This window comes from Zalophus californianus, chromosome 7, assembly GCF_009762305.2.
Source record: "Zalophus californianus isolate mZalCal1 chromosome 7, mZalCal1.pri.v2, whole genome shotgun sequence".
In the NCBI taxonomy this organism is placed as follows: domain Eukaryota; kingdom Metazoa; phylum Chordata; class Mammalia; order Carnivora; family Otariidae; genus Zalophus; species Zalophus californianus.
In genome coordinates, this window is record NC_045601.1 from 23,389,485 (window position 1) to 23,410,208 (window position 20,724).

A 20,724-nucleotide genomic window follows, 5' to 3' on the forward strand; every position below is an offset into this window, starting at 1 on the left:
TTGTTGAATGTCATTTTGGAGGCAGTTCATTTCTTTCAAGCAATATATATGTATTATAACCATTTCTTATTTATAGTCCTTTAGAATGCTTTCCCCATAATCCGAGGACTGGTAGCTAGATTCTAAATTGCATGCCTCATGCATATTAATGATCTCCTCAGAGGTGTCCTTAAAAGAATGAGATCAAGCATATATCGATATTCATCTAAAAGTGGCGATCAAAATGCACACTATATTTTATAAATAACTGAAATCAAAGAGGTTGTTTGGTAAAAAAAAAAAAGTCAAGTTTACTTATTTCTTCTTGCAATGAGTAAAAAGTTGCAGAAATTCGGTTCACTTCCCAACTACCTAAACTAAACTTTGCAGTTCAATTGTCATCACACTTACACTGTGACTCACTCTGGCTGGGGTGGAATGAAAGGAAACGGGGGTGTCTAACAATGTTTAAAATTCAGTTGTTCTTAAGACAGCCAATATTTTAAAACTTACCGTTTTTGTTCAGATCCCAGAAGGCACAGATGGGATGAGGCACTGCCTATATTAACATAAGAATAAACATGCGAAATTATGTTTAAAATAAGTGAAAAATCTTATGATCTGAATATGGGAAAAGAGTCAAAATGCTAAGGTTTTCTACAAAGAAAGAGACCAGTATTAGTCATGCCAATACGACCTAGGAATGGCAGGCCGTCCAGAAGCATCTCCTCTCACGGAGACTTCAAGTGGAAATCAACCGTAACCTCATGAGGAATCATGCTTCCCATTTATCTAAAGGTTACTATATATGTCCCACCATAAAATGCTATCTTTAGCATTTATCAAAGCTCTTTACATTGTAACTTCACTTCATCTTCAAATTTCTCCTTTACATCTATGTGCCTGGAATTCAAAGTAGGGATTCAAACAGATATTTTGAACATCCATGTTCATGAGCAACATTACTCCCAAGAGCCAAAAGGTGGAAGCAATCAAAGTACTCACTGATGGATGAATGGATTAAAAAATGTGGGAGATATACATACATATATATAGGGAATATTATCCAACCTTAAAAAGGAAGGGAATTCTGGTACATGTTATAACATGGATAAACCTTGAAAAAGATTATGTTAAATGAAATAAGCTAGTCACAAAGGACAAATACTATATGATTCCAATTACGTGAGGTGCCTAGAATGGTTAAGTTCACAGAGAGGGAGAGTAAAATGGTGGTTGCAGGGGCCCAGGGGAGGGGAAATGGGGAGCTACTATGTAATGGTCCATGGTTTTGGTTGGGAAACATGAAGCAGTTCTGGGGACGAATGGTTCAATGGGCGCAGAACAACGGGAATGCACTAAAATGTCACAGAACGGTACACTTAAAAATGGTGAAAATAGTAAATATTATGTAATGTACATTTTACCACAATAAAAAAATTCTTCATGGATGAAGGAGCTGAAACAAAGGAAGCCAAAGGGTAGAACAAGGACGTCTCAGAGGGCTGGGTGACAAAGCCAGGCTAGTTCTTACATGACCTAACTTCCAAGCCTCAGTCCTTATCAGCCAGCTTCCTTCCTGCCTGCCTTCCTGTCTGCCTCATACGTGGGAGAATCATGAGTGGTGCCCTCTGGAAAAGAGGGGAGACCCTTGCCTGGCCTTACCTGGGACCAAAGGAACCCCCATATAATTTTATCAAATAAACAGATGATAGCAAGGGTAATGAGGCAACAAAAAAAACATTTGCCAAGATTCTAGATAACTGCTAACCTCTCAAAAAAATGAGTCAACCCTGCCCTGTTTCCCTTCTGCTTTCCCAGTAGCAGTAATTTCTGACTTAAAAAAAACAAACCCAAGCCTTTTAATGGCAGGATTGTGCAACAGCATCTGCATCTAATTTCTCAAAGTAATGTATCGTTCCTTAAAAGGAAAAGAGGGGTCCTTTTCTTCACTCTCATTCTTCTGATGACTAAATCCTAGAGGGGAACAATTCCCCCATTTGCCAACACTTACCGTGACATTACAGCACCACCTGCTTAACTGTTCTCCCCTTTTTGGAAATTTGCCCCCATCAAAAAAGTGCTGGTAGAATAAAGTTCTTACCATGTAGGGGGAAAAAAAAGGCCCCACACTTCTCTGTAATAGTCTGCCTCTGTTCCATTGTCCTTTGTAGCATTTTCTTACCTGGTTTCTCATATGTTTGATTTTAATTCGAACAGGGTCCTTCAGACCCTGGATAGTAATGTTTCCAATACTGCATGCCATCACATAACTCACTAAGGTGCCTTTCTTGGTTTCTACATCCTTTCAAAGAAAAAAAATGGATTATTAGTCAGAAGTACACTTGTATTTGATTTTGGTGCTCCCAGACACGCAAACTGTCAGCACTTTTTACATTTAAGATTTTCAATTATAGAACATCCTGTTTATAAGATCAAATTGCTGGCTTCCCTGAAAGAGCTTTGCTATTTCCCTTATTATAATAAATACATTGAGGGAACATTATGAGCTGATGCTGTAAGGCAATGTTCATAAAACCTCACTCTTGATTGCTATGACTGATGTCAGCCAGTTATCGTCTGAAACAATACAAACCCAGAAATAATGGACTCATAAAAAGCCATGAAACAATTAGATCATTTCCCTGCCCTAGAAAACAGATGAAGTTGTTTGCTGTTAGAGAAGTATAAAAGAAATATGGTGTGAAAAATTAAAAAACAACAACAATTCATCTTTCACATCCGTGCCAACAGCCTGACGTGTTTAGTAACTTATAATTCTACTAGATGAAGGTCCCATCCAAAACTTTTTTTTTTTTTAAGATTTATTTATTTGACAGAAAGAGAGAGCAACCGTGGGTGTGGGGGCAGAGGGAGAGGGAGAGAATCTTATACAGACTCCATGCTGAGCGTGGATCCGAGGAGGTGGGGCTCAATCTCATGACTCTGAGATCATGACCCTGAGATCGTGACCTGAGCCAAAACCAAGAGTCAGACACTTAACTGAATGCATCAACCAGGCGTCCCCCATCCACAACTTCTACCTTCTCTGATTGTATACCTGCCACCCTCTGTAGCTTCCCCTTCAGAGACAAGGTTGTCAGGATAGCAAATCAGTGAATCCATGCTGCAAAATGATTGAGGCCAACAGCGTGTCTCTCGGCAAGACCATCTCTTACTCTTTCTTCCCTTGTGTTTTTCTTGTCAAACCTCCTGTATTTCTCTATTGCAGCTTATAAATCAGTTTTTGGGAATAATTACAGGATTTCTTAAATGCCAAATAAATCTCAGCAATTCAGAATTCAGAATAGAGGTTTTTATTACTTATGTGTGATCGTGTTCAATAAAGTTGGTAAAGGCTTGTGGATAATGGCCTGTGGATATCCTGTCTTTTCTTTAAAAAAATACTCATACCTTGTTCACTATGTTAGGGGAGTACCAGAGAACCCTTAAAATCTTTTGACTCTGCTATAAATTTACTTTAAAAACCAAACATATGTTTCCTGATAATATGTTGATTGGGAGATGCCAAGAGAGAAGGGAAAGGTAGTGTGCAGAAAACAGACTCAAAATGAAACAATGACAGATTCTTACAGTTCTAACCTTTCTCCCAAACCCCCTCCCTCTGGGCTCAACCTCTCCTCTGAGCAGAGCCTCCTCCACCACCCATCACATTTTTGTGACACATACTGCATTTTTTGTTTTGTTTTTAAAGGTGGTGTTGTAAGCCTCAAATAATTTTTATAAATGCAGTTTTATCTGTTCATAGCTATTAAATCCTTGGAATAATTAGTAATCACATTCTTAATTTACTCAAAATTTTCATATAGCTTGTTTCTAAAACATTTGCTGAAAAAATTTTTAAATTAGAATTACTGTAAGTGATTTTATGGTATTTCTTTTTCTTATCTGTAATTTATATTGCCACGCCTCTGTACATGACAGTTGGAAGCAATCCTTGAGACTTGGCTATCTTCTCTTACACAGATGGCGTTGTTTGGTATATGCTGGGATCTTTAATTTAATAGATAACTTATTTTTTAAAAAGGGCTCAGTGAAACTAGTCTGGATCGGGTTGCACTTTCAAAGGAAACCAGAGGTCACCTGTGTTTGCTGGCAGTGGACTTTCTAGTATCTAGAAATGATGCCAATAAAAATGACAATAAGTGCTCAGCACAATGCCACCCCCCTCTGGGGATGTGTGAAGGCCAAAGGTCCTTTGAAATATTAATGGGAAAACTGATTAAAGCCAAGAATGCTGCTCATTATGTAAACAGTGCTTCCTGCTGAATTTAAAAAAAAAGAAAGAAAGAAACAAAAACCAAACCTTTCCTTTGGCACACAATTTCTTTGACTCTGAAGGTCTAAATTGCTGGAGAGCATAAAATATTTAACAAAAGGAATAATAAATAGTCCCTCCACCACAAATTCCATTCCTAACTGTACTATGCAAGTCTTAATCTAGTATTTGATTTATTTAAAAAACCTAAATGAACACATCCTGTAATAAGCATATAATTCCCTGAAATAAAATGCTTAACTAATTATGTTAAAAATTTTCATTTTTGAAGATACAGTAGGTTAATTTCTCTATGCCTCTTGATATATTTTCAAGGAATCCAAACTTTCATTTTTTTCCTTCTGAGCAAAGAAACTCAATTTGCAATTGAAAAATAATTTAATGAACCCGTACCTGGAAAAGTCCAGTTTTATTGAAGAAAGTAAACTGTGCTCTTTTAACTAATACAGAATCTTCTTGACTTAAATCCTCAAGTAAGTTTGGAGGCAAAATTACAGAAGCCAATGGATCCATTTGTCCACTCTCAAAATCCATCTGTCACACACAGAGAGATACACAGGTCGAGTAATGACAAATTACCATGGTAACTAATCCACATCTGAATGAGGCAGGCAAGGGCTACTTGGTTAGGGCTGGGGTTTCCCTTTACCTCCACTGGAATCACTGCTGCCCTGAATGAACCCTACCGACAAAAGCCTGGATCTCATCTGGGTTTTGCAAATGTAGAAAAACAGAAGACACACTGATTGTAAGGCAAACTGAGAAATTAACAAATCGGTTAACCTCTTCAAGTATAAGAGTGAGATTTACACTTAATAGACTTTGAGCTTTTCTCAAAACACCTAGTGAAAGATAACTACAAAAAAGGAAAAAAACAAGATCGGAGTTGATTTGTCTGACTGCTGAGACTGAGTATCTCTGCACAGAGGAAAAGCAGCAGAAATTTTATGAATACTCTTGGATATCGTCTTTCCCTGAACCCACAGATCAGGCTCAAACGTGTCTTCCCATAAATGGATTCAGAATGAGACTGAGGCTGACCAAGTTTTCACTCTTAAATGTGAAACAGAAATATCCAAAAGAGCCACTACTCTCAAGCAGAAAGATGTCCTTCCTTTTATCCAGATTCTTAAATATTCCATCTTGGTTTATCTCCCGAGAAGAGAATCAGCACGCACCACTGTGTGCTCTCCCGTGTCAAGGATGATGTTACGATCATTTCATTTGCCCATGTGGCTAACGCTAATGTACAGTACGAACTTGAAGAGTATCTGCTGGAAGGTCGCTCCACAGGGCAGAGAGGCTCTCCATTAACCTGTCCAGCCTCATCACTGCCCACCCTCCTCTCAGGTTCACGCCACTGGTCCTCAGCAAAGTGCCATTCAAAGACCAGCACAATCAGCAACGCCTGGGAACTTGTTCCAAGTGCGAACTTTGGAGATCAACCCAGGACCTACTAACTTAGAATCTCTGGGGATGGGAGCCCGCCATCTGTTCTGACAAGCCCTCCAGGTGGTACAATGCAGTTTGACAACCACTGGCGTGGTTGAATACATGACACTTCTTCCCACTCGGGCCCTGAATAAAGCCCTTCCTTCTGACTGAATGGATCCCCCCCACCACTCTCAATAGGGGTTTCCCACTGGTGGTTGAACACTTAGTTCCACCATCACCTCTTGTAGAAGGTAAGCTGACCACCCCGTCACATGGGTTCTAAAAGGACACCTCCCCTCGGTGTCCACGTACCTGTGGCTACTGCTATTATTAACCTCAGCAAGTGTCTTGACCTACCTGCCTGCCACCCCGCCAACCAAGATCTTCAAGCAGACACTGGTAAGTGATCAGATAGTGTTCCTTTGTCTAATTAATTAAAATTAAAGAAACCACTGGCTCATTACCTGGAAATAGGATTCATTATTGCTTGGAAGACCGATGCTAAAATTTGAAATTTCATTTGTCCCTGGGGACAGGGATGAGACTCCAAGAGCCAAATTCCGAGTTGTAATATTCACATGTGATGTGCTACTTAGGTCTATCTTGAAGGCCAATTCATCAATTGTCTTTAAAGCTCTAAAGAAATGACAATACCACTGTTAAGTAATACGTTTTATGTACTTGTACACAGGTGATTTGCAGCAGGACAAAATACAAAACAAGTAAAATTGTCTTTAAATTTTCTGACCTTAACATGAATACCAACAAAACTACCTCAAACCACAATAACATCAGTTTAAACACAGAATCATAGTGATGAATGCATCCTCAAGAGAAATGTTATGCTTTAAGGACTACCAACAATTAAATCACCCTAAACAAATAACTGTTTTTCATCTCCTAGCCTTTCTTTCCTCATATAAAAAATACCTTTTCTATTTTATAACTGGTGAGAATCAAAGGAAAATAATGAGGTAAAAGCATTTATTTGGACTCTAAGACACTATAAAAAGTTTGCAATTATTATGTAGATAAGGTAAGTAAAAAATACATTTTAACAAATATAAAACTTTCACTGAAGAAATTTGGTTGAAAGGAAGAAAACAAGAATTATTAACACATTAAATGAAATAACTGGATGCACACTAATTGTGTAAAAACAGGTACATTTCATATGCCCTGGGCATTTTCATTCCTGAAGTACAATGATCACACAGCTATGGCATTTCCATGTCACAGTCCGTAGGACAGAATTTACAGTGACCAAGTTATGCCTAAAAGATGTGAGCTCAATGTTTGCTAAGTGTCTCTTTTGCAATCAAAGTGTCCTATGCTAATATATATAATAGCTTATCTGGTGAATTAATCCCAATTAATGTTTTTTCAGATGAGAAATGACATACTGATTATGTTTTTCTGGAGCTATTTATTTTTCTTGCCAGATGGACAATCCTAATCATTTTGTAAATTGTATTTCTCAAGAAAGAAAATAGAGGACTTTGAAGTTCACTTTGTGAATGATCTTGGGAACTACCCATGGATCTTCTGGAGATTTAAATGATCAAAGCTGGCCACCAAGCATTCAGATAACTGAGAAATTACATAACATGTATCCAATAAATTCTACTCTCCAGAAGAAAAAAAAATACTTACTCAGAAGAAGACTCAAGCAAGTCACTGTCTGGACTGGTTAAGATATTGGAAAATATATTCATTAAAGTTGAACCAAGCGTTATATCAATGTTTTCTTCTTTATTCACAATCCTTTTGACCTGTTCTACAATGCTGGTAATATTGGCTGAGCTTAAGGTCTGCCCATCACTAGTTAAATTTAAAATCTGGTTGGCCACTTCATTTGCTTCTCCTAAAAAAAGACAGGAAAAAAACAAAACACAAGATTCTGAACATTTCAGGAATCCAAAAGATACTATATGATATTTCCACTTCAGAGTCCCAACTTTGGAGGGACCAATATTCATATATAGTTCTAAGAGAAATGTCCCCAGAATCACAAAAAATAAGTGTATAGCTGCTGATTAAAAATAATACACATGTAGGGGCCCCTGGGTGGCTCAGTCAGTTAAGTGTCTGCCTTCGGCTCAGGTCATGAACCCAGGGTCCCGGGATCTACCAGCATGTGGCTCCCTGCTCAGTAGGGAGTCCGCTTCTCCCTCTGCCCCTCCCCCCCAGCTCACGCTCTCTCTCTCTTTCTCAAATCAATAATAAATAAAATCTTTAAGGAAAATAATACACAACTATAAAACACTGACACAAATATCAATTTATTTGTTACATGTTCTCTAAAATTATTTATTTTCCATCTCTAACAGAATAAGCAGAACAAAAAGTTATCAGGAAAAACACAAAAGTTTTACAAAAAGAATCAGGAAAAACAAGAATTTCCTACCTTAAGTGAAATAATCATTTGCTTAAGCTTTTATTATTACAATGGTTATCAGATAGCAGAAGAATATATCTGAAGAGGATGAAAACTATGAAGTCATTTCATTTCGCCTGTGAAACTGAAGGAAAACTGCTCACTTACTTGAACAGTTGGAGAGATCAGGAGGCCCCCAGTAGGCTACCGATGTGTTGGCAGGGTCACGATAACTAGGGAACAAAACAAGGTATTTCAAATATTTGACATAAATGACATTTTAATTGACAAAATTGGTTAATAATAAGTTTGAGAATTTGCCTTGATGTCTACGTAAACTTCATTTGAAAATAAAATTGTAATACATTGAACTAAAACTCTCACCGGAAATCCTTATTAGAAAAAAATCAGGTGCCATGCATCCTGGAAACACAATACTAGCAATAGCGTGTGTCCTAAGATGGGATATATCCGGTTACTAAGGTTGAAGGCATATTCGGTAATGTGGGTCAAATACCTCTTTAAGAACTTTGATAAAATCTGATTTTGATTTCACATAACTCTGTAAAGCAGATTATAATCCACACTTTATAGGTGAGGAAAAAAGACAGAGAAATCAAAGAATATTCCGAAGTCTCACAGCCAGGAAGGGGTAGAGCCTTGTTTCAAACTAGGGTCAGTAACTCTCTAAAGCCCCTTCTTTCCTTCCTACCATGTGTCAAACATAGCAGAACGTGCAGAGTTTGGGCAGTTTCCATTTTTGACCCCCCTGCCCCCCACCCTGTGAGAAAACTCCAACTGGGGGTGAGGAGTGTTCAGTGAATCCTCTGCAGTCGACCTGTCTGAGGTTTCTGTTAAACACTTAGGAAAACTACACCCTGACAATCTGCATTAGCAGCCTGCCCTAACCTAGGATCCTGAATTTAGTCCCTCTTTTTCTGCCTCTTCTCACTCCAACAATAACCATTCCCAATTGTTTAAAGGTTTTGGAATTTCAGACACATGTTCCAAAGCTGGAAGTTAGCGCTGTTCATCTACATGCTTTGCTCTAGAGTCACCCTGCGGTTTCCAGATTTCCCCATCTTTCTTTGGAGAAGGTTAAATTAGCATGGTGCTTGGAGTAAAAAGCTTTTCTGGGTAACCTACCTGCCTTTTTACCCTTCATGAAGTGTGGTTTAGGCGTTCACAGACTTTCCTGTCCTTCCCAATCACTATACAATGTATGGGGACTATCGTGCAGCCAGCCTGTGTAACCCAGGCAGGTAGACAATGTGCAGCTTTACTGGCAAGATTCAATAAAAAGCATTACCATGTCCGTGAAGCATAAAAGCCCTGTTTTCCTGGACAGGGAAAGTTGTATACAGAAGGTGGGATGAGTGGCCAGTGATAGCCTTTGGGATCCTCATCAGCAGGACATAAACCTATGTGAAAATAAGAGCCAACACAGAAATGTTAATCTCTTCTTTGAAGTAAAAGGTAAAAGATAAGAGCAAAATGATGATGTTGGTACTTAGGTATTTATTTCATGTAATGCTAAAATACTGTTTTTTTTTTTTAATGTTCAGAATTTGTAAACCTTTAGAAATTAGGAACAATAAACATTTAGTACACCTGAGACACAAAAGTTATTCAAATCAAAGTCACACACTTATGGGAGTATAATCATTAAACATACATCATTATTCTAATATAAACTGTTAGCCAGTAACATTAGTAAAATAAAGATGTATTCAAAAAATGAACACCACATACAATGACGATCCTGAAAAATTCAAAATGTAATATGATCTTTTTCCAAAGGGGAAAGCCTACAAAATGATGCATCAATCCTGTTGTCATTGAGTTGTAAGCATATTCTATGGAAAACATTTCCAGCTATTCTGAAAGCACCGACTGCCTGGAAGTCTGCTGGGGGGATGGAGAGAGGGGACCCATTAACCAGTGCCACATGCCCCTCACCTGCGTCTTCATCCTCAAATCATCCCACCTGTTGTTGGAAAACTCTCTGGGCAAGAGTCATGACACCAGTAATTCCGATTTTACCATTTTAAAAATATCCAAATAAAAGCAATATATCAACGACAATAAAATCATGTCATTTCAGGACTGAAAAATAGCCATTTAAGCCAGACCATTGGGAACTGGTATTAGAGTCTCCAACTTAACATTTAAAGAAATTTCCCATCTACATTCTAACCCTTAACATCACCAGGGTTTGTTCTTTAATATTTTCAATTGGTAGAAACTTTTCCTCATAGGCCCACTTTCAGAAAAACAATAAAGCACAGAATTTATTTATTTTGTTATGTTAGTCACCATAAAAATACATCATTAGTTTTCGACGTGGTGATCCACAATTCATTGTTTTTTATAACCTCCTGTGCTCCATGCAGTACGTGCCCTCCTTAATACCCATCACCAGGCTCACCCATCCCCCCACACCCCTCCCCTCTAGAACCTTCAGTTTGTTTCTCAGAGCTCATAGTCTCTCATGGTTCATCTCCCCCTCTGATTTCCAACCCTTCATTTTTCCCTCCCTAATGTCCTCCATGCTATTCCTTACGTTCTACAGATAAGTGAAACCATATGATAATTGACTTCCTCTGCTTGACTTATTTCACTTAGCATAATCTCCTCCAGTCCCATCCATGTTGATGCAAAAGTTGGGTATTCATCCTTTCTGGTGGCTGAGTAATATTCCATTGTATATATAGACCACATCTTTTTTTAAGATTTTTTAAAAAATTTATTTATTTGACAGAGAGAGACACAGCAAGAGAGGGAACACAAGCAGGGGGAGTGGGAGAGGGAGAAGCAGGTTTCCCATGGAGCAGGGAGCCTGATGCGGGGCTTGATTCCAGGACCCTGGGATCATGACCTGAGCCAAAGGCAGATGATTAAGGACTGAACCACCAAGGTGCCCCTGGACCACATCTTCTTTACCATTTGTCTGTTGAAGGGCATCTTGGTTCCTTCCACAGCTTGGCTATTGTGGACATTGCTGCTATGAACATTGGGGTGCATACGGCCCTTTTTACTACCTCTGTGTCTTTGGGGTAAATACCCAGTAAAAGCACAGAATTTAAATTAAGTCGTATAAATTATATGTCTAGGTAAGCAGAGAGTTTTCTGGGATTCTGCAGCCTCCTAGAACAGAGATGAGGCTGGCCGGCCCTCACAGAGTTTCCCTGTCATATGTAATCCACCATTCATCCAGCTACTCCTTGTGGAGACTCATTAGTGAAAGGTAGCATGTGTACTCTCCCCTGCCTCAAGAAGCCCCGTTTGTTAATAAGCAAGCACTTTCCCATAGAGGCTCAGAAACTGTTCATGATGATGACATCAACAATGATGATTTGCATTCTGCCACCTCCATGAGTTCTCTGTAACTGTGTAAGTGGACACATTACATATAGGTAGTTCCTTATCCAAGCCAGGGATACCTGCTTCTTTATTACACTGGGATTCTAGCCTCAGTGGGAATCAGCCTCTTAGAGACTGAGAAATACTTGCTTCCCTGTGTGTGTGTATAAGGAAAAGAGTCAGTTTCCTTTTCTTTTGATCTCTATTAATATGTTTAATCATAATATAATCATATAACATTAGAATAATATCTTCACTTCTTATTGTCCATATTTGTGATCATTAATTTTTCTACAATATCCCCATCAAACCTCATTTTTTTCAAGTATTTAAGTGCTAGGGAATGTGCTGGGTGCTAGGGGAGGTGGGAAATGAGGGTGTTAAAAAAAAACTAACGGGTGTTCTCAAGCCAGAGGAGATTCCTGTTTAAAGAAAATATCCATAAGAATGTGAGTCCAGTCAAATATTATGGTCTTCTAATTTGTATGGTGCTCTAAGTCTCCGGAAAGCATGAAGTGGAGGCTCAAAGGCAAGGACTCCTATTTATGCATGATCATGTCATACAATACATCATAGAAAAGATGACTTTGGGCTGTCTTTAAAACAATGATGTGATAAGCAGGTGGACGGTGGGAGTACAGAAGAGCAATGCAGGCAAGACACGGAAAGGCACAAAGGAGCATGGCGTGTCTGAGGAGGTGCACGGAGTACCATGTGTGTGGTTGGAACTCAGCATGTGAATGGTGTCTAGGTAAGAACTGACTCTCAATCCTGAATAACTCCCAGATTTCTGGCCTATTCCTGTAAAGACAGTGCTATCATTCATGAAGACAGAAAACATAAGAGGAGATGTTTTCTAACAAGAAATTTGCCTTTTCTAAGATTTACCTCTTTAGAGTTTCCATATGTCCACATACACACTCTTTATTCCTGAAGTTGAAGCCAATTCTGGTCAAGGCGATCCTGGCACTTCGCTCATATTCTTAGTTTTTCCAGAATATGTCCCCCAAATAAGTGTAAACTCTCCTCTGCCTCTTTCATTCCCTTAGATTCATATCTCTGATGTTAACCATGTCACCCATTTGTTACTATGCCACCAATATGATGAATCTCATCACCAGGAAAAATAGTTTTAAATAGGCAAACAATGCACAGAGGAAGAATATTGTTGCTGCTTCAAAAAAACCTGAAGAATTATATAAAATACATATAAAAAAAGGCACTTACCCAGTTGCTTCACACTCACTGCATATAGCCTCAAGCCTTCATCCAGGGACTCATTATTTTTTAAGAGCTTCTGTTGAATGTCTTTTCCTTCTAAATTGGGATTGTTGGTAGCATTGTAAACTAGAAGGGCCCAAATCACCAACCTAGAAAAACATTTCAGATATAATTGTTGGAATTGCTGACTGGTTGATTTTTTTTTAATTTTTTTTTATTTTGTGGAAAAACAGAACATTTGGATATGGTAGGTAAGAGGGATGACCCTGAAGTATTGAGACAGGAGAAATAGGCCAAGGCACTCAGAGACTCCTCGGGCTGCATAAATTGTAATGTTAAAAATATCTCAGTATGAATAGATTATATAGGATATCACATGTGTAATTCTATCATATCATACTGTTATCACCTCATTTAAGAAATATTTTAAGTAATATTTATAGCATACAGGCAAGAAAGGGTCATACTTGTGGTTATTTCTACATTGTTTCTTTGGAGCCAAAAATAAAGTTTTTTAAAAAATTAAATTCCAACAAATCTGACTAAACTGATCATTTGACTTTAAAATTATTAAGGGTGTTACTGTTTACAAATGTGTTAAACTTTCTCCAGAATTGTGATACTGATTTTCCATCTCCGTGAAGCATTTGCAAGTATGTTGTATGGTGAAAAGTTACAAAATAAATACTTAAAATATACATGGTGATTGGCCCGCACATTACAGAAGGAGTTGACAGACTGTCTGACCTTGAATGTCTTTAAAAAGAAAATATTTCTATGAGAAGCAGAGATGTATCCGAAAAGCCCCATCAAAACCTTTGGTTCTACATTTTGAAATAATATAATTTTCTATTCCACTGTGATCATAGCTATAGTCAATAGCAGAAATCAAAACATGCCAAAGTCGAGGCAGGAGCACTATTTTTGAAATAAGTATTGCCAGTAGAGAGGCATGGCATATTGTACTTATAAAATTATGTAGGTATCAATAAAAATGAAATAGAATATTGATATATTTGTGGTACTAAAAAAAGAAAGACTAAATGAAATCTATGTTATTCAAGGTTAGGTGAAATTAAAGAAGAGCTCCATTTTTTCTCCCTAAATATCTGTGTTAATTTCAAAGACAAAGTACGGAACTGTTCTCATAATTCAGTCCGAAAAGCTATTTATCTCAAAAATGATCTACTCCCCAGTGTTCACGTATAAGTCATACTTCAGGTTGAGCGAGACATAGAGGTAAATAGAATGGTGAACTGTGATAACTTAATAATTTTTTAAATGGCCTAGGAAAAGTATCCTCTGATTAAATTATTGTTGGAAGATAAACTTTGCTACTTCAGTTACTGAGAACTTAGCGTTGAAAACATGACCTTTTACTTTTCTTGAATATTGAGACCATAACGAGCACAATGCATTGTGACATACTGAATACCCAAATTCAGCAATTCAAGAACGGCCATGCATTTTCACAGGTCTTATCTCTGTATTTTCCTCTCTCATCTTGAAAACTGAAACTAGTTTATGGTTCCCCCAAGTTCCATCACTTGTTACCATCAATCACCCTTTATTTGAATAAACCCGTCTGTGGCTTTGGTTTCCTGTCTGTCTAGGCAATAGAGGATGAGGCATTATCTGGGGTTATGGTCTATGTTAAGTGTTACAACCAAATTGAAAGAAAAAGTTTGGAAAAAAAGTGTGTGTGTAAAACTAGTAGATTGTGGTTTTGAGAAAAACTATGAGGGACTACAAAGACTCATCAATGAGCATAAGAGCAGTAGAGGAGAAAAAAAGGGGAAAGACTATAAGAATACATTTTAAAACAATTTTAAAATGATTAAAACATTTTTAAACATTAGGCTTCTAAATAAAAAAAAAATTGAAACAAAGAGTCAAAGATTTATACCAAAAAAAAACTAAACATGTGGACTTTCCCATATACATGGTCTTGGTTCCCTCTCCCTATAATTTTCTGTGAAGTTACCTGTTGGTTTGACAGACAGAAAACTGAGATTCCATGAATTTAAATGTTTTTCAAGCAAGTTTCTGAGGTACCGACATATACTAATGATGGCTGGCTTTAGTATTACTGGGTGGTAGAAGAATCACAGGAGGTCCACTAAAATGGGCAATGCTGACTTCCTGAAGAGGATTCGTGATTGGTGATACCCCAAACTAGGGCAGCCTCAATTGTTAGACAAAATCTCCAGCAAAGGGATCCAGATCTCTGATCCGCTATTCAAAGCTCAACATGATCTAGCACTACAGGTTAGAGAAAAAATTATTTGGCTAAGTAGAAAAGTCCTGTCACCATCAAGAATATAGTATTAAAATAATTATTCTGTTCTTCAGTTCATAAAGGAAAAGGAACAAAGAAGATAAAAACAAATTTCCCTCATCAGATGGCAAAAGCCGGTCTGTTGAATACATACCAAAATGAAAAGTTTCAATTATAACTTAAACACATCTGCTTTTCTAATATTAAACAGAAAAAGAAAAAAAAATAAGAAGAAACTCTCTGGTCAACTCTCATATGAAATTCTATTTTTATCTTCTCCTAGTAAGAATATATCACCTGAAAAGAAGTATATTCCATCATTATTGTTGAAATCTGTAAAATCAATTCATTCCATTGAAACTGAGCCAGACTTACATGAACTTTTGCTTTTCAACTATTTTTTTCCCTCTTCTTTGGAAATGTAATAGACTACCTGAACACAGCTAAGTTTATTTAGGAGTTTAAGTTGTTTTTAATTACACAGTACTCTGAACAGCTAGCCTTTATATGCCAACTGATTCTGTATGGTGGACAGATCTGTTGAATTACCTGCCTGCTTAAATCACGGTCTAGATAGAAATTTTAAAATGGAGACTTCCAAAAATTAGCTATTACCCATATTATTAGATGCTACTGTACATAAGTACCTTACTTAAAGCTGTAACTATCCTTTTGTTTCTTTGATGGTCTTCTCAAAATTTCAATGAAGAGGTAATGGGTTATCATAAATAAACTAAAAATACTAAAAATAATAACTCCTACATTTTAAATGTTCTACTTCTGAATTACTTCTCATTGGGTGTACGCCTCTATCCATTCTAGTATTTGATGGTCTTAACTACCAAAAAAAAAAAAAAAAAAAAAAATTAGCGCACTAGTGCTAAAGAAGTAACTTAAAAGTGCTACCTGATTAAAATGTTTCTCTCTCATCTCATTATTTTCATTTTTCTACGGGTCAAAACAGAGAGCTAGAGAAAGGATGTTACACTTTCTGTAAGACTTTGTCAGTGTTACCTTTGATCATTCACAATGCTTCTCTTGACTTTAATCTTGTCCTCTCCCGTGCTCTGGTGAAAACTATAAATACAAATATATATATTCATTATCAACCTCATCTGCCACATCATCAGCAACAAAATTTGAGGAAGTAAAAGAAAGAGGCAAAATGAACATTCTAAGTCAGTATTTCCAAATATGTGTCCTGAGGTTCCAGTTCTTTTCATATGCCCGAGATTGAATATCTCCATTGTCAAGTAAATTTGGCAGCTGTGCACCCTTGCTCTGTTTTCAAGATTCTTGATGCATGTTGGTTATACTAAATAATCTGAGATGTTCACATGTATAGAAATCTGTTTCAGTTTGTTTAAGAATGTACTTCCTGAGACTATTCAACATGTGATCCCTTTTTCCTGTGTTAACTTATGACGTCTCTTGGGTTCACAGAATATCTGTTTAGGGTTAGTGACATACACTTTTGAAAACTAATTTAAAACTATGAAAACAAGGTACCGAGGAGGATATGTGGATGATACTATTTGCCAGGCAGTAAAAGTATTTAAATAGGATAGCAAAAGATATTTGTGAAAAGCTAGGTGCAGACTCTAAATGTCTTATCTTATAGAAAAACAGTCTCCAAACTGGGGGTGCTATCAATGGTTCACTGGGGTGTGAGATGAAACCAAGAGCACTTCTATATATATTTGAATATCTTCTTATAATCTGTGATATATTTATAACATACACTGGTTAAGACACAAATTTATTTAAAATCACAAATATATTTTGGGAATACATACTGATTTTTTTTTAAAGATTGGGATCCATGATCAAAAAAAATTAAAACCAATTGCTGCATCATTGAAGATTTTCGTGCGAAGAAATGACATAATATAGAGTTGTTTCAGAAAGACTATGAATATGGTGCATGTGTGTATGTGTGTACTGGTGTCAAGTGTGTGGGGTATAATCAGAGAGATGAAGAGTAGCATTAAATTAGACACTAATTTTTATTTTTCAAATCATTCATTCTGTCATTTACCTGATATTAACCACATAAACAGTGTAGTTCCAATTTTGGAAGGTTGAATTGAGCTGAAAAATACAATGGAAAAGGGTGAGTTCTGGTAATACTTTCTAAAAAAAAATCTGAATCTAGTTTATTTCCCCCAAAAGATAAGTTGTTATTGGAATAAGACCCTGGGAAAATCCCAGACAGCCAGCGGAGTGTAAGAAAGGTAAAGATAACAGTCACTGGATCATTATATGCCAAGAACTTTACACAGGTTGTTTCTTCCATCTCACAACAACTAATGAGATAGGTATTATCTGCTCCCCCACCCTCATAGATGAAGAAAGTGAGTTTAATGGAGAAGAAATAGCTTGCCCAATGTCCCCAATGTCCCCAATGTCCCCAACTGAAAAGTAGCAGATCCCAGATTGGAGCCCAAGTCTATTTGTCTGGAAACACTATACTTTCCTCTCTAGCCCATATTATAATGGGCCCCATTATAATGGTTCTTCGAATTAGCCATAACACTGAGGGTTTCACAGGAGGATAAGCACAGTAAACATCATCCATATTCTTCATTCAACAAACACTGTAGTACAATAACACATGTTCTTCTAGTAAGTGTCACCTCATAAGAATATCAGTAAGAAAAATTACAGATTAACAATACAAACCTTTAAAAACACAAACAAAATGAGTTCAACATTATTGGGAATATTATGTTCTTATTATGTGGGTTAATTAATGGTCTTATGGGTCTTAGCACCAGACTTTTTAAAGCAATGGATTATGGATTCCTCTCAATGTAAATTACAACCTTCCATGATGCACTGTGCAATACAATCACAAATGGGAATTCTTTACTGATAGGAAATCTTCCTATTTCTGTATCACCTCCAAAAGGTTTTTTAGGTCTTATTTCATACACACAGTTAGCCTTCCTTGCAAGCATTCCTAAAATTGAATGTAAATTCTACAAAGTGCTGACAAAAAGTATTAAATGATTTAAAAATTAAAAACAGCAATAATATGAATCAGGGACACCACTTATGTTTTCTCTAGTATCAAGCATCTGCTTTGGTATCTTGCATCTTAAGTGAAAAGTTTCCAGCAAAGTTCAGCTTCAGATGAGAATGAAGTTACATTGAAAACTATGAATGTAATCAATATAAATGTAAAATTATAGGCTGCCTAAGGCACAGACTCTCCATGAATGTTAATTTCCCAGATTAATAATATTAGTAGTGGCTTATTTGAGAATGAAAATAAAGAATTTTATCTTTTGAAATCATTCTGACTTAAAACAAAAAGAAGAATTCTTGAAAGTAAATGGGTTGCAAGACATTGGGGAAGGTATGTGCTATGGTGAGCGCTGTGAATTATGTAAGACTGATGAATCACAAACCTGTACACCTGAAACAAATAATACATTATATGTTAATAAAAATAAAGTTAAAATTAAATTAAAAAAAAGAATAGGCTCTTTCTTTAAAGCTGCTCTCCGTTTGGAAATGAAACATACCTCCCAGTGTTTGAATTAATTACTGACTTTAATGTATCAGTCCAAAAAGTCAACAGCAGTATTTTTTGTTGACTTCTATTAGAGAATGTCGCTCTTCCCCTCAATTTTATAATAGAATTGTTATATACATACTATTGTTTCCTGTGGTCAGCTTGTTTTAAAGTGTATTAAAAATAGGACTTTTCTTACTATAGACCCTTCAAAACAAGGCTGTATTGTTATATTAAGTTATTCTTAGACTTATTGAGAGTCAGTCACCACTACCTCTCAATGTACGATTTAACTTTGTTTTGCTACCAAGGGCATGTTTACTAGACACCTTCTGCATAAGAAAACCCATCTTTCTCAAAATGTATACTAGAGTGACTTTATTCAGTGTTTGAACTGTAATAGTATTATACATAAAAAGCAGTACAAAGTCCCACAGTATGCAGCACACAGAAAATAAAATAGAAAAAAAAGAAACCTATGAAAAATGAAATTTTTGTTATGTAGACAAAAAAAAAACATAGGTGATATCTGTAAGGACAAGAAAACAAAATGAAGTTTTTTTTTCTTTTTACTGGAAATTACAAAAAAATTTCATTAATAGAATACTGATTAAATAAATTAGTATACCCTAAATCTCTATCAACAGAAGACTTGCTAAATTAATGACCAGACAGCCACATAATGGAATACTATGCACTGTTTTGAAAAAAAAGAAAAGGAAGGTCTCTGCACACTTTTGATGTAATTCTGGCAATAACAAAAATAAGCACAATGTAGAATGGTATGCAAAATATGATTTTAGTGTAAAAAGGAGGAAAAAGAAGAATCTGTAGTCTTATTTACTTTTATATACACAAAGAAATTCAGGGGCAAAAAAAACAGACAAAGAAAAATTAACAATGATTTCTAAGCAGATGGGTTGGTCTCCAGAGAGATGAGCTACAGAGATGGGTAGAATATTTTCATGATATATTTTGTTATGCTTTTTGGTGTATGAATCAAACATTCAAACAATTAAATAAAAAATATATAATCTATTTTTAAAGTTCTGCTGAAATTGTAGGGATATAATAGTAAATAAAGATACCTATGAAAATATATTTCTATTTGTGTGGTACTTTTCTTCTTTAGACAATAATAGTCTATTAGGCTTGTCCCTGATGCAAATGCACCTCCCTTTCTAGGCATCAGCACACACCCCTCTTCTATGTCTACTCAGAATATATATATATATATATATATAAGGAAGAGTGTCTGTGTTTGCATATGATCTGTGGATTCAGTTATCCAGACAGTAGAGTCCTCTCCAGATTTCCAGAGGTTAAATGTTTCAAATCAAAGAAAAAATTGTACAAGTTCACTTACCCATTCTGCTACCTTGCTCTGTACTTTAACTTCAGGGTGACGAAGGATATTTTGAATCACTATGGAAATTCTATAGACAATTCCATCTGTCCATTGGAAATAGGATTTAGTCCGTTAATTATATTTTACAGTCATATAATTCTCAATTTAAATTTACAATCACACAATTTCACACAATTTAAAAGAAATGCCTTTTTTGGGAGATACAGGTTTCCAGTTATAGAATGAATAAGTCACAATTTTAAAAGATACAGTACAGAGAATATAGTCAATGGCATTGTAATAACATTTGTATGATGACAGACCGTACTATACTCATGCCGAGCGTAGGAGAACATACAGACTTGTCGAATCACTATGTTGTACACCATAACATCGTGTGTCAGCTAGACTTCAATTAAAAAAAAAAAAACACCTAAAAAAATAAAACACCTTCTATACAGGTACAGAAAATTTGAGATATTTTGACTTTATGTTCATTGACCTTTGTAACTTCTTAGAAAGAGTTCTGTTTATTCTTATAAATAATTGACTGCCTCTCAATTATCACCTACGTATTTCCTTAATTCTATGGGTTTTGGATATAGAATTCCAAAATTTTTTCATGACATTTTCATGTACAGTTTGATCTCTTATAACAGGAAATTATCATTTTTTTGTACGTTAGAAAGAATGACAGAGTTTAAGGTATGCAAACTTGAGTGGGATGATGGACAGAAGTTAACCTGAAAAAGAACAGGCATACACATATTTGGTGCCCTCAGCCCTTTATTCTTCCTTTTCTCTTTCCCCTCCCCAATATAGCATTTACTTCTACTGAGTCATTTACCAGATTTTTCATCAAAATTCCATAAATACAGTCACTTGTGTCAAAGTAAAGGGGGAA

General features: G+C 36.3%; 1 protein-coding gene across 5 annotated transcripts in view; it reads right to left on the bottom strand.

The window, feature by feature from the left end:
• Positions 1 to 20,724, bottom strand: part of ADGRG6 (adhesion G protein-coupled receptor G6) — a 135,869-nt gene that overhangs the window by 30,869 nt on the left and 84,276 nt on the right. For all 5 annotated transcript variants that reach the window (XM_027602630.1, XM_027602629.1, XM_027602632.1 and 2 more), the window contains 11 exons: positions 19,839 to 19,924; positions 16,991 to 17,043; positions 15,967 to 16,029; positions 12,681 to 12,823; positions 9,400 to 9,511; positions 8,259 to 8,323; positions 7,367 to 7,577; positions 6,178 to 6,349; positions 4,673 to 4,813; positions 2,165 to 2,284; positions 493 to 538 (listed from right to left, as the gene is read on the bottom strand). In XM_027602630.1, coding sequence (XP_027458431.1) covers positions 493 to 538; positions 2,165 to 2,284; positions 4,673 to 4,813; positions 6,178 to 6,349; positions 7,367 to 7,577; positions 8,259 to 8,323; positions 9,400 to 9,511; positions 12,681 to 12,823; positions 15,967 to 16,029; positions 16,991 to 17,043; positions 19,839 to 19,924 — 1,212 coding nt within the window. The remainder of the gene's footprint in view (positions 1 to 492; positions 539 to 2,164; positions 2,285 to 4,672; positions 4,814 to 6,177; positions 6,350 to 7,366; positions 7,578 to 8,258; positions 8,324 to 9,399; positions 9,512 to 12,680; positions 12,824 to 15,966; positions 16,030 to 16,990; positions 17,044 to 19,838; positions 19,925 to 20,724) is intronic.